We start from the raw sequence: 13,003 nt of genomic DNA, 5'->3' as shown, positions 1-13,003 counted from the left end.
AAAATTGAAGTGCTCCTGTCACATTCAAAAAGGAGGAAGACATGCAGGGGATGTTCACCTGCATGGGAAAATCTGAATGCTGATTGGAGGAACTGTTGTAGTTCTTTTCCCTTTGCCTCATGGGAAAGTTAGATTTGTTGTTTACTGTTGAAGTCTGCTGGAATGGAATAAATTAAAGAAATCAGAGCATAATCCTTGCCTCCGTGTACTTAATAGAATCAAACTTTTCTTCATGCTTACTAGGAAATTTTTCATTCCTAATGTAAGAAAGATTACAAACTTGAGATAGTGATTCGTAATGGGGTCGAAAATAGACCTGCCTCATGAATATTAATGAGGTAGGTCGCAATTTGGGCAACCCATTGGGAATTGCAGCCATCACATGGATGGTGGACTGCCGGGGTCAGCAAACTGTCATGTCTGGGATTGCCTTTAAATAAAGCAATCTTTTTATTTTTATTATGTGTTTAAAAAAATAAAATTGAACCTTTAAGTTTCATTTTGTTAGAGTAGGTGGTGGTCGTTTAAACCACTGTCTGGTCTTAAAAAATATTTATTTAAACGTTCACAAAGAGGGAGAGGTCTCATGGGGACACCTTACCATTTGCACAAATGAAGATTAGAAATTAAGAGAATGGCGTGTGAGTATATTTCTTTGAATGGTGGGTGTATCTGGGTGCGCTTGTCAATGGATGGGTGTGCAAGTGGATGGGTGAGTGAGTATGTATGTCCGCATATGGCCCGACCCACTGTTCAGGCACATTACGGGCTGCCCCTGGTCAGTAGACTTTCCTCCCACTTGACACGGAAAACGCAATATGCTCTCACCACCACTTTGCGTAATTCACCTTGGGCATCGACAGTAGTCATTCAACAATTATCAGGGCATTCTCCGGATCACCGCAAAGGCTCTTGAACTCACTTTACCAGGGGCAGGCCTTTGCCTCAGCGCACACGCTAGATTAGAGTGAGTCTTGGGCCAACATAAATTGTCTGGCTACCAGATTAACCTATAGTAGGGCACATAGGGGAACATGCACTGGATATTTCTATCCCAACACGTACTACATCCCCCAAGTTCTCAGGCTGTATCCCTCCAATTTGCTTTTGCTTTATACTTGCATTGGAAACACACTTTTATCACATCTTAATTGAAGCGGTACACGTTTTAGTTTGCTATATTACAGAGTATTTGTTGACTAAATGAAAAGCATTTTGGTTTTAACACTGTTGTTCTCCTCCTTTTTAGCCAGACTCAGAGGTTGCAGTGGATGAAAATGGATTTAAACAATATGATGGTACGTTGCCTTTTAGTATAAGGGGATATTTAACTGAAAGCCTGTGAAGATATCGGGTATTTTGTGATCAAATATTATGTTCATATTTATTAGATCTTCGGTGAGACTATCATATAGAAAAACAGGAACATGCCTTATTTTTTCCATTGGGTTTTTAATGAGTGAATGTGAATACTTAGGTTGTACAGCTTGCAGAAGATACAATGCATGTAAATTCACTTTTCTTTTAATCCCTAGAGTCATGAGCATTTTGTAATGCTGATCCACTATAATGCAACCCCGGTTGTGGAGCTTTGGCTAGTACAAAGATGAAAGTAAAAACTTCTTCTACACCCCTATTTATATTTGGTGGTGGTTTCTCCTCGTTGGTACCATGCAAAAAATGTGTATTTCTACCTTAGCAGGAGTACTATTGATTGAGGTTCCAGGAATGGAAACCACATGAAATTACTTGGTGAATCCCTTTGCTGTTGTTCACCAAATGTTTCAGTTAGATACACCCAGGAATGCCCACAAACCGGCCCCTACTTCTAAATTTGCGAATATTGAAATCCCATCATGCTGGCAAAATGTCCTTTTATGAAAATGCAATTTGTGATTGGAAAAAGTATGCCTTCCTTGAATCTACACAAATCTAGGTATGCAAAATCCTTGAACCGTGGACCATGTGTGATTGGAGTTAAATCAGCTGCTACATCTCTGGAATTGGCCTCCTGAGTGCAGTGTCTTAATTGTTTTTAAAGCCAGATAATATTTACTTCTCTTAACATTTAATGTTTTATTTTTTATTTTTCCATGAATTACACAGTCAGACATATCAAACTGTGAAACTGCCAAAGCTTACACAACCACTACAATGAGGTTACTCAACACCCTAAAAATTCATCTAATTTAATTTAATTCCACATGACGTGCAGTCGGAGTTCAGTCTAGGAAGACGGCATACAGTGCTGTCCTCCGTCTCCTGACTGTTGCTGATATGGCTGCTTCAGCTGATCTCCCAATATCTATTTCAGATTCAAGTGTATGCCAATGACAATCAAGTTCATGTACAAGGGAGCAGCCATACCAATAACTGAAATGAACCCTTATTGCCTTGAGTCATTTATTGATGGAAAAGGAGTGTTTCTTATGCTTCTTTAAAAATGTAAATACCCAAAGTGGGAGAACCTGCTGGTGAAAGTATTCCCTTTTACTGGCCTTGTGACCTGCGAAAGCAGTGAAAAGCTGAGGTAATTGAAATTTTTATGGTCAAATGTGTCCCCCAACGTGTACCCCAACGACTCCATGTACAAGTTTCAAGTACATGTAATTTCCCTCCACAACCGAATTTTAAAAAGAAAAGAGCCGGTGGTCAGAAATTCACAGTTCTGGCCCCCACTTTTTGGAACGCCCTTCCCCCTTCAATTAGACTCCTACCATCCTATATGGAATATCGTAGGGCCTTAAAAACCCTCTTGTTCCAGCAAGCATTTACTGGTTAGCCGCGTCCCCCGTTTGTTTGTTTTTACCACTGTAGCTCCCAGCGCCAAGAAACTGCTTTAGTATACGAGCGCTCTATAAATGTTTTTAAATTCCAAATTCCAAACAGTCAGTATAGAGTAGCCTCTGCCCAAGAGACCTTTCACTTTAGATTAAACATCCTCCAAATACTAGATATCAGATATGTTATAGGGACAGGTCGATCTGACATGCCAGACTTCTGTCTCCTCTACTAGTGCTAAAAGTCAGACCCTTAGCTTCCTCTAGATGTACGTCAATCACACGTCATATTAGCTGCGCGCGCATTCATGCCACAGGTTTCAGCTGACTCTGCAAGAATTCTCTAAGCATCCACCCACTTGTGACACTTTTCTGTGACGTTTCCAGTGTACGCCTCTGTGCACACTTTTGTTCACGCCTTTTTGCTACGCACATGTGTTCTTATCATATACATTTCACTTGTCACGCCTACTGTATTCACTGCCATTGTGTCATTTTACTATATATGTCATGTACTGTTAATAAATCGTTGACATCTTTCCTGCCATCATTGCATACCCGAACCCTTGTATTGATGGAATAGATTTCCATGACTCGAGTCATCATTTATGATTAAAGCCCTTATGACTCAGACACCACGGACTCTGCCTCTCATTTGATTGAGCTATTTCTTTACTTGTCCGAAATTCTATGGTAAACTCGTATACGGTAAAATATTTACCACATAATTTGGCGCCCGAATAGGGACCCCTCCCCCACCCCACGCGCCGGTGATGCGTCGCAGGCTTTGCCCCCGACTACAGCTGTGACGGACCCCATGCGCATCTGCAGGTTTTCCTGTATCTCCCTCAGGCCTACGGAGGTGACGGAGACTGCGGTCGACATCCAGACGAGGCGGTGAGGAGTGAGGGTTTAGGTACACAGATCCGGTCTGCACTGTTTAGCAGTGTATCTGTACTGTTTAGCAGTGCATCTAGTATTCAGTTACCCAGTTATTGTTGTTCGTTTCGAAATGTTTCAATGTGTTTTGATGTCGTGGTATGAGTGATTGTTTGCATTTTTCTTACTGTGTTTATTGTGTCTAGATCGAGGTAGCTATGCCTTTATTTTCGAAATTACGAAAGATAGGAACTAGGAAAGGGATACTCGAAGAAGCAGTTCCCATCCCACCCAGGGACACTCCTGGACATTTTATGTACCACAAGCACGGCTTAGATGCCATATTATATCTAGACTTGTGGGTGGGTTATACGAAAGATTTAGCAGAGAATCAGAGATGGCCCGTTACAGGGACATGGGATGCCGAGTGCATCATGAGAGTAGAGGAAGCGTTGTGGAAAAAGAAAGCCAGACAATCACAGAAAGATGCCATTGAACTATGGCGTAAAGAATCACACAGACGGACAGAGAAGGCGCTCAGAAAAGTAGAGAGGGCTCCGAAAAAGCTAAAGAAAAAGAACTACTAGAAGAAGGAGAACGAGTTAGAACAGAACAACGCGAAAGACAAAGCAACGCAATTCTGACAGGACTGTATCCAGTCCTGGCCGAGGGCCTGCCCAAGGCGACCCCGGAAATACCGAAAGATCTGCCCCCTCCATTGGTTCCGACTAAATTACGTCATAAGACCACAGCAGACATTTTCCTTTCTTCCTATTTAGACGATGTAGCTCCCGCATATACCAATGTACCCATCCATGTACCCGTACCACCTGCTGATCATCTGCCCCCAGGTCCGCAACAGATCCCTGCTGATCTGAACAGGACCCCTCCACGTCACCCACTTCCCGCACCTGTTGTCACTTCCCCTCCTGTTCTCCCTGGTATCCATCCGCTGAATCCCTTTGGGCCCGGCGCTGTTCAGGGCCCAACTCCGTTACAGATACCGATCCTACAGCCAGGTTATGCTCAGGCCTCCGCCTCAGGAGGTGCTACAGGAGGTTATCACACCCCGCCACATTTACAACGAATAACAATGAGAGAACTAGCAATGCTGCGAACACCTAAAGCAGCCCCAGCCGAAAAGCTTAAAGAACAGCTCACAGATTGCAAATAGGATACAGTGCCTGGAAAAACAGGTCCCATGATGTTAGCCTCTTTGCGTTTAAGACGTGTTACAGATTATTTGGTGTTATTACCGGAAATGCCAGACCATCTAGACAATATATATCATTTTATCAGAACAGGAGAAAGACCGGAGTGTATTAGTGAAGCTATGGCACATCAGAAAGTAGAGACAAAAACTTTAATATTGCGATTCTTGATTAATTGTTTGATAAGGGAACAAGATCAGCCCAGTTTTCCGCAAGAAGAGATGGAGAGATTGTCAAAATGGAGTCAGAATATTGCAGACTGTAAACATGATAAAGAGAAATGTATACATGCTATGATTAGAAAGATCCGTAAAGAAATAGTAGCAATACATGCCCGATGAGAATCTGAAAGGCCTTCCGAGTCAGACGATAAAGAAACCTCAGATGAGGAAGAACCAGAGAATACAGCAGAAACCTCGCAAATAGCAAGGGGAGACATGATGGCATATGTAGGTAGAGAGAAACTCCTGAGACCATATCATCTTGATAGGCCCTTCGACAGACCTATTCGTTTAGAAAGCAAGAAACGTTACCTTTGTCCGATACCAGAGCGATGTTCCCTTGAGCATATATTCCAAATTACTGATAAAATACTGAAAGAAAGAGTTGGTTATCACGAACTCAATACCTTACATGGTCCGCAGTACAGTGGGCCGGGGATGACAGCATATATAAAGACGATTCAGTAGTGCAAACATTTTTAAGTCTTACTCCAGAAGAACAGCGATTAGCTGGTATATGCATGACCCAACACCTCATTATACAGTATGAAAACCAAGCATCTGACCCAGGTCCGTTATATAATTTATTGCAAGACTTACTCCTGAGAAGATGGAGAGGTCTAGGTACCGATCTAATAGAAATGATTTTAGAACAACGTCACAAGTATAGAACTTTCTTGACTCCACATCTTGTTTCCGTTCCACCCCCAGTCAGGCAACCATATCACCTAGACAAACAGAATCCTTTACGAGAAGTACATCCAATCCGGAACCCCGATGATACCCTTGAACGCGTGTTTGTATACACGCCCATAACTAAAATGGAATTATTAGAAATTAAGAAAATAGTGCCCAGCCATGATAAAGACCCTGCAGGTTTTCACCGTGAAATAAAAGACATGTTACTCATGGGGGATTACACCTATCCCGACATTATGAAAATACTGAAAGTGTTATTGCCTGCCGGTATTTACGAGAAACTCAAGGAAAAGGAATGGGAGGTGGGAGACAAAAAGATTAATTGGGCTGAATTAGAAACCGAAGAAACTGGTCGAACCCCAGGTTTAGGTCTTGGGGAGAAAACTAAAGCATTACCAGGATTGTTAGTACAGGTTTTGCCAAGATTGTTAGCAACTAAAAAGGAGGACTGGGATGCAATCTCAGCCTGCAAACAGAAACCCGACGAAGACACTAGTGATTTTTATTCCCGATTCGAGAAATGTTTTATTATTAATAGTGGCCTGAAAACAAGTAGCGAGTCATACCCACACCTTTTTGTGTCAAAATTAGTCGAGAATTCCCTGCCCCAGGTTAAGAACCGTGTACTGAAAGTCGAGAGCACATGGCAAGCTAATACGCCTTCCCAAATGTTACAAATGTTACAGTACCACCAGAACAGAATTAGGGAAGAACATGATCACGAACAGAGACGTATGAAAGACACGAAAATGAAAGTACTAGTTGCTCAGTCAGTTCCAGCTGATGGTCATAAAAGGGGTACGACACAATCCAATAATTCAAATTCAGCAGCTCCTGTTAAAGGGATATGCAACTATTGTAAACAGCCAGGTCACTATGTAAACGACTGTGCAGTTTTGAAACACAACATAGCCACAGGTAAAACTAAAGAGAGACCGCGTCCTCCTAGACAGGACCAGGTCCAACAACACGTTCCACAGAATGTTCAGCCTATGCAGGTTCCACAACAGACCGTAGCGGTACCACAGCCACAACCCATTGCCGCAACACAACAGGTAACACAGCAGATGTACCAGTATGCACAATCTGACTATCCCGATTATCAGCAATACACATGAAACAGCCTAGAGAGGGAGGTTGGCTTGCCCCTTATCGAGGTTCCTGTAGATCAAGAAGGTCCTTATGTACACAGTCAGGTATTAGGGAAGGATAGAAAATTTTTGATTGACACAGGGGCAAGCAGAACGACCATCAGTCATGACAAGGTTCCAGGGGCACCCCTCTCAGGCTCACAGAATGTTTCCCTTGGATTTTCAGGAAAGCCTATAGTCAATGAAGTATCGAAACCTGTTCCCCTAGCAGTTGGTCCATTATCTCGTACTACAGACTTATTGCTCACGAAATCATGTCCAGAAAACTTGCTTGGTATTAAGACCCTGAAAGCTCTAGGAGCTGTAATTTGTTATTCTCCGGAAGGAGTAAGGTTGTTTCTTCGTGATTTCTAAGGACATTATGTATTGAGAGATTTTGACCCCAGATTACAGAATGTACCTGCACATTTATGGGCACAAGGCCCCACTGATGTTGGTTGTATGCACATTACTCCATATCGTGTCACACTCAAGCCAGGAGTAGTACTACCACGTATCCGACAATACAAGTTACCACCAGATGCTGTAGTGGCTTTACTGAAAATCATTGACGAGCTCATTGCACAAGGAGTGGTTGTAGAAACCGACTCCAATGTTTGTAATTCCCCTATCATTCCGATTCTTAAGCGTACAGATCCAAATGCACCTCCCGTTTATCGATTAGTCATTGATTTGCGAGAATTGAATAAATGCATTGTACCACAGTATCCTGTGGTCCCAGACATTTCATCCCTATTGACTGCTATTGATTCCGAAGCGACGTTCTTTACTGTAATCGACCTCAAGAACGCCTTCTTTAGTGTCCCCATTGATCCGGAAAGCCAATACCTTTTCGGATTCTGTTTAAATGGCCGAAGCTTCAAATTTGCACGCGCACCTCAAGGATTCACAGAAAGCCCCAGCATCTACAGCCAAGCATTCAAACGACAACTTGACAGTATTCACATGCCTGCCAACACTGCCCTACTCCAATACGTCGATGATCTATTGATCACCGCCCGTAGTGAACCAGAATGTGAACAAGCATCACTGACAGTTTTGCATTTCTTGGCGGACAAGGGACACAAGGTGTCTCCTTCGAAGCTACAATCCTGTGCCTAGCAAGTGGTGTACCTTGGGCACTTGCTGTCCAAGTGGGGTAGGCAGCTGACACCTGAACGAATTCAGTTAATTGCACATCTTCCGCAACCCAAGACACAGAAAGAAGTACGAGCCTTTATTGGACTCACTTCCTACTGCAGACAATGGATTCCACAATATGCATTTCTAGCGAAACCACTCATACAGTTGACAACACAGGAGGCAGCGTCTTCGACTGTCCTCCCTTGGACTCAGGAACATACACAAGCTTTTGATGAATTAAAGACAGCCTTATGTCAAGCACCAGTTTTAGCGACACCATGTTACAGCAAACCTTTTACACTTTTTGTCACAGAACGCGATGGTACATCGTTGTCGGTTCTCACTCAGGTTCAAGCAGACAAACACAAACCGTGTGCTTATTTTTCGAGTACATTAGATCCAGTAGCCCAGGCCCTGCCTGCGTGCTTAAAGTCAGTTGCAGCAACAGCTCTAGCAATCAGACAAAGTGACTCCATTGTATTAGGACATCAATTGACAGTACAAGTTCCACATTCAGTGGAAGTTCTCCTAAACAGAACGCAGACTCAACACTTGACTATAGCACGACTGACAGGTTATGAATTGACGTTATTCCAACCACACATAGAAATCAGACGTTGCAATACAACAACAACAACAAAGGAGTTTATAAAGCGCTTGGTGACGCCATCACGGCGTGTCCCCGCGCTGTGGAAAGAAGTCAGGTGCATAGTAGGGAGTTACAGGGAAAACAGGTGAGTTTTTAAGCTTTTCCTGAAGGCAGTCTCTGAGTCCGCTAGTCTGATCTCCATAGGGAGAGCATTCCATTCCCTGGCGGCCATAACCCGGAAAGAGCGGCCACCCATTCTGGCCTTCCTAATACGAGGTACTGTGAGCAAGCCAGTTCCCCTGGAGCGGAGAGTTCTATTGGGCTCATAGGGAATGGCTAAGTCATTCATATAGGAAGGAGCTTTTTGGGAGATGATCCTATGGCACATTAGTAGTGCTTTAAAGAGAATTCTCTTTTTTATGGGTAGCCAATGGAGGGTATCCAGAGCAGGTTTGGATGGAGCTCTCTTGGGAAGTCTAAGGACTAGACGTGCTGCTGTGTTCTGTAGGACTTGAAGTCTCCTGATGTTATTTTGCGATGTTCCGAGCAGAAGCACATTCCCATAGTCTATTCTAGAAGTCACGAGCGCCTGTGTCATAGTGCGCCTTGCTTCAAGAGGGAGGAGATCCAGGGTACGGTTAAGGGTCTTCAAGACCCCATAGCATTTACCGACCACCCTGTTCACGTGGCAGTCGTAGGAGAGTTTAGGGTCAACCCAAATCCCCAGATTTTTGGCTGCTTCACAGGGGGTGGGTAACGGCCCCAGACATGAAGGCCACCACTCCTTGGTCCAGCTCGAATCCCTACCTCCCATAACAAGAACCTCTGTTTTCGAGCCATTGAGCTTCAGGCAGTGTTGGGTCATCCAACCTGCCAGAGCTTGCATGCAGGATTTAAAGTTGTCTGGAGAGACAGAGGGGGCTTGGGATAGGGAGATGAGAAGTTGGGTATCGTCGGCATATGAGACTAATTCAATGCCGAACGATTGAACCACTTCAGCCAGAGGGGCCATATACAGGTTGAACAGGGTGGGGCTCAGGGCAGAGCCCTGAGGCACCCCCTGTTCCAAGGCAATGCTGTCAGAGAGAAAAGCACCTCTCTGAACCTGAAAGCAGCGGCTGGTGAGAAAAGCCTTAAGCCAGCCCAATGCTTCCTGGGTGACCCCGGCTTTGTTCAGACACTGTAGCAAGATGGAGTGTGCTACAGTGTCGAACGCCGCACTCAGGTCCAGCATTATAAGTGCCATGGTACACCTGCCCGTAGAGTTTCTGTCGCTCTCAGTAGGGCGGTTTCGGTAGAATAACCTGCCCTGAATCCTGATTGGGAGCTGTGAAAAGCACCATTTGATTCTAGATGGGCCATAAGTTGGCTATTAGCTATTTTCTCAGCCACCTTCGCTAAGTAAGGTAGCAGCGAGATGGGCCGAAGGTTTTCCAGAGTGTCCTGACTGATGTTGGGTTTTTTCTTTATCGGCAGCACAATAGCTTTTTTCCATTCCATAGGGAGGGTGGCCGTAGAGAAAGAAAGTTGGAGGATGTGCCTGAAGTGATACTCAAGGACCTCTAGACTGGCTGTAAGTATCCTGGGGGGGGCAGGGTCCCGAGGAGAGCCAGACTTTATACTCCTACAGATGCTGGTAAGAGCAGTAGTGTGAGGAACAGAGAAACTGGTCAGGCATTTTTTTGTATGGATGAGCTCCAGATTTTCAGTAAAGTCAGATCCTGATGGCAAGTCGGTGGAGAAATTAGAATAGATGGTAGTGATTTTATTAGCAAAGTATTTGGCAATATCATTGCATTTCGCCACCGAGTCATTAAGGGCATTACTCTCGTTGGTGACTACCGAGATTTCCTTAAAAATTTTAAAAAGCTCCTTAGAGGAGTTTTCTGCTTCACCTATACGAGTCTTATAGTGTAGAGCTTTAGCGGAACGAATCAATTTATAATATCTTGCTTGCTCTTTTTTATAGTGGTCTTTAGCAGTGGGACAGAAATTGACACGCCAATCTCGTTCCAGTTTTTTACAGGCGGTTTTGGCATCTTGAAGTTCAGATGTAAACCATGGGGAAGGTTTCCTCAATTTCTTGTTGGGCACTGATCTTCGGATGGGAGCAGTTTCATCAAGGGCAGTGAGGATAGTATTTTTTAGACAAGTATAGGCGGTCTCACAGTCGGAGCCTTTGGGGGGTCCAGCCAGTTCAAGCTTGTCAGCAAACGTATTAGGATTAAAATTTTTCCATTTGCGACAGCGATAGGTCTGCAGGTTTTCATTCTTAACTTCAGTATCAGTTGCTAATATGTGTAAGGGAATCACAAAATGGTCAGACCAAGGCACGGGAGCAATACACTGAATCCTGCTACACTTTTACCATCGAGCACAGCAGATCCTACTCCACATGATTGCGTGGATGTCGTTGACACAATTACGAAACCCAGACAAGACTTGACAGATGTTGCATTACCTAATCCAGACCTGACACTTTATGTGGATGGTTCATGTTTAAGAACAAGTACAGGAGAATTAGTGGCCGCATATGCAGTGACCACTGACACTGAAGTCATAGAAACACATCGCATTGACACCCTGTCAGCCCAAGCAGCAGAGCTCATCGCTCTGACCCAAGCCTGTATACGAGCCAAGAACTTGAAAGTAAACATATACACAGATTCACGTTATGCATTCGGAGTCATTCACGACTTCGGTGTCCTCTGGCAAGAAAGAGGTTTCTTGACCTCTCACGGAGCCAAGATTCAGCATGGTCCCCTCATTCAAGCTCTGTTAGAAGCAATACATTTGCCTACAGCTATAGCTATCATGAAGTGCAAAGCGCATACGAAAGTCACAGACAAGATTTCTCAGGGCAACGATTTTGCAGATCGAATAGCGAAACATACAGCACTGACTCATACTCAAACGACTGATATGACAAAGACTGATGTAACCTCACTGACACATTGCATGACAGTCAGGGACCCCACACAAGATGTCATCGACATACAGACACATGCCACTCCAGATGAAATAAAGAAATGGGCTGAACAAGGAGGGGTCCAGACAGACCAAGGATGGATGACGAAGGGAAAGACCACATGGTTTCTCCCCGACTCTATGGTTCAGGTTATCATCAACACAGCACATAGTCCAGCACATTTAGGAGAAAAAGCCATGTTAGACAGTTTACAGAACCTCTGGTTGGTTCAACAAGCATTTACGAGCAGCAGCAAAACAGAAAGTGCGTACCTGCATGATCTGCTGTCAGTTCAATCCAGGAAAAGGTGTTCCCGTAGAGCAAGGTGGATTTCATCCTCCCGACTACCCTTTTGAAGTCCTCCAGATGGATTATATCCAGATGGAAAGATGCCGAGGATTCAAGTATGTCCTCGTAGTTGTATGTGCCCTATCCCGATGGACAGAAGCATATCCCGTCCCAGATTACACTGCCCCGACCACTGCCAAGCAGCTGGTTCGTGAGTTTTTCCCTCGATACAGTTTGCCCCGTGTCGTGTATTCAGATAACGGTCAGCCATTCTCATCCGAACTTATGAAGCAGGTATCGCTTCTATTGGGGTACCAGTGGAAGTTTCACTGTGTCCGGCATCCTGAGGCAGCAGGTCTCGTGGAGCGGCACAATCAGACTCTGAAAACTCGCCTTGCCAAAGTGTGTAAAGAGAAGGGAGTAGATTGGATAGTAGCTTTGCCAGTTGCTCTTTTTTATATGAGAATGGTAGCCCACTCTAGGACAGGGCTATCTCCGTATGAGGTGGTCTTCGGTAGGCCTCCTAATATGTGGGGGACGCCTCTGCCGCGAAAAATTACAGATGTTGACAGTACTATGCTGACAGATTACCTTGCTTCCTTGATGTCAGACTACAATCATGTCGTTCACAGGTCGCGGCAGCCTTCTCAGACAACACCGAGGTGAAGCCACATGAACTGGTCCCGGGGGACGTTGTAGTTGTCTGGAATTTCGACAGATCGAGCCCTTTGGAGCCCCGCTGGAAGGAGCCGAAGATTGTTTTGTTAACAACCAGGACTGCTGTAAAATTGGAGGGGCGGAAGGGTTGGGTTCACTCCAGTCACGTGAAAAGATTCCATGGACTTCCGCCAAAGACTGAATCTCAGAACTCTCACGTACCAGTGACTGATACCAAACTCCCCCTTCTAGAGAACTCCCCAAGAGGAGTACCGACAGAAATTGAGGTCTAGTAAGTCAGACAGTTTAATTGTTTAAGTCCCCTCCTGGGTGAAGCGGTTAGGCAGTTTCTGACAATGTACAAGTTAGACCCAAATAGAGAGAGAGATAGACAGGAGACCAAGAAACAAAAATATTGTAAAAGTCTCCGGAGCAGAT

The 13,003-nt window shown here is 44.5% G+C and overlaps 1 protein-coding gene across 2 annotated transcripts in view; it reads left to right on the top strand.

The window, feature by feature from the left end:
- LOC147665142 (nicotinamide riboside kinase 1-like) overlaps window positions 1-13,003 on the top strand; it is a 265,258-nt gene that overhangs the window by 120,228 nt on the left and 132,027 nt on the right. For both annotated transcript variants that reach the window (XM_086949734.1, XM_086949735.1), the window contains one exon: window positions 1,250-1,298. In XM_086949734.1, the coding sequence (XP_086805860.1) occupies window positions 1,250-1,298 (49 nt within the window). The remainder of the gene's footprint in view (window positions 1-1,249; window positions 1,299-13,003) is intronic.

Source organism: Lissotriton vulgaris, unplaced genomic scaffold, assembly GCF_964263255.1.
Source record: "Lissotriton vulgaris unplaced genomic scaffold, aLisVul1.2 SCAFFOLD_1042, whole genome shotgun sequence".
Classification (NCBI taxonomy): Eukaryota; Metazoa; Chordata; class Amphibia; order Caudata; family Salamandridae; genus Lissotriton; species Lissotriton vulgaris.
Note: the sequence above shows the minus strand (reverse complement) of the source record. Positions and strands in the feature narration are given on the sequence as shown.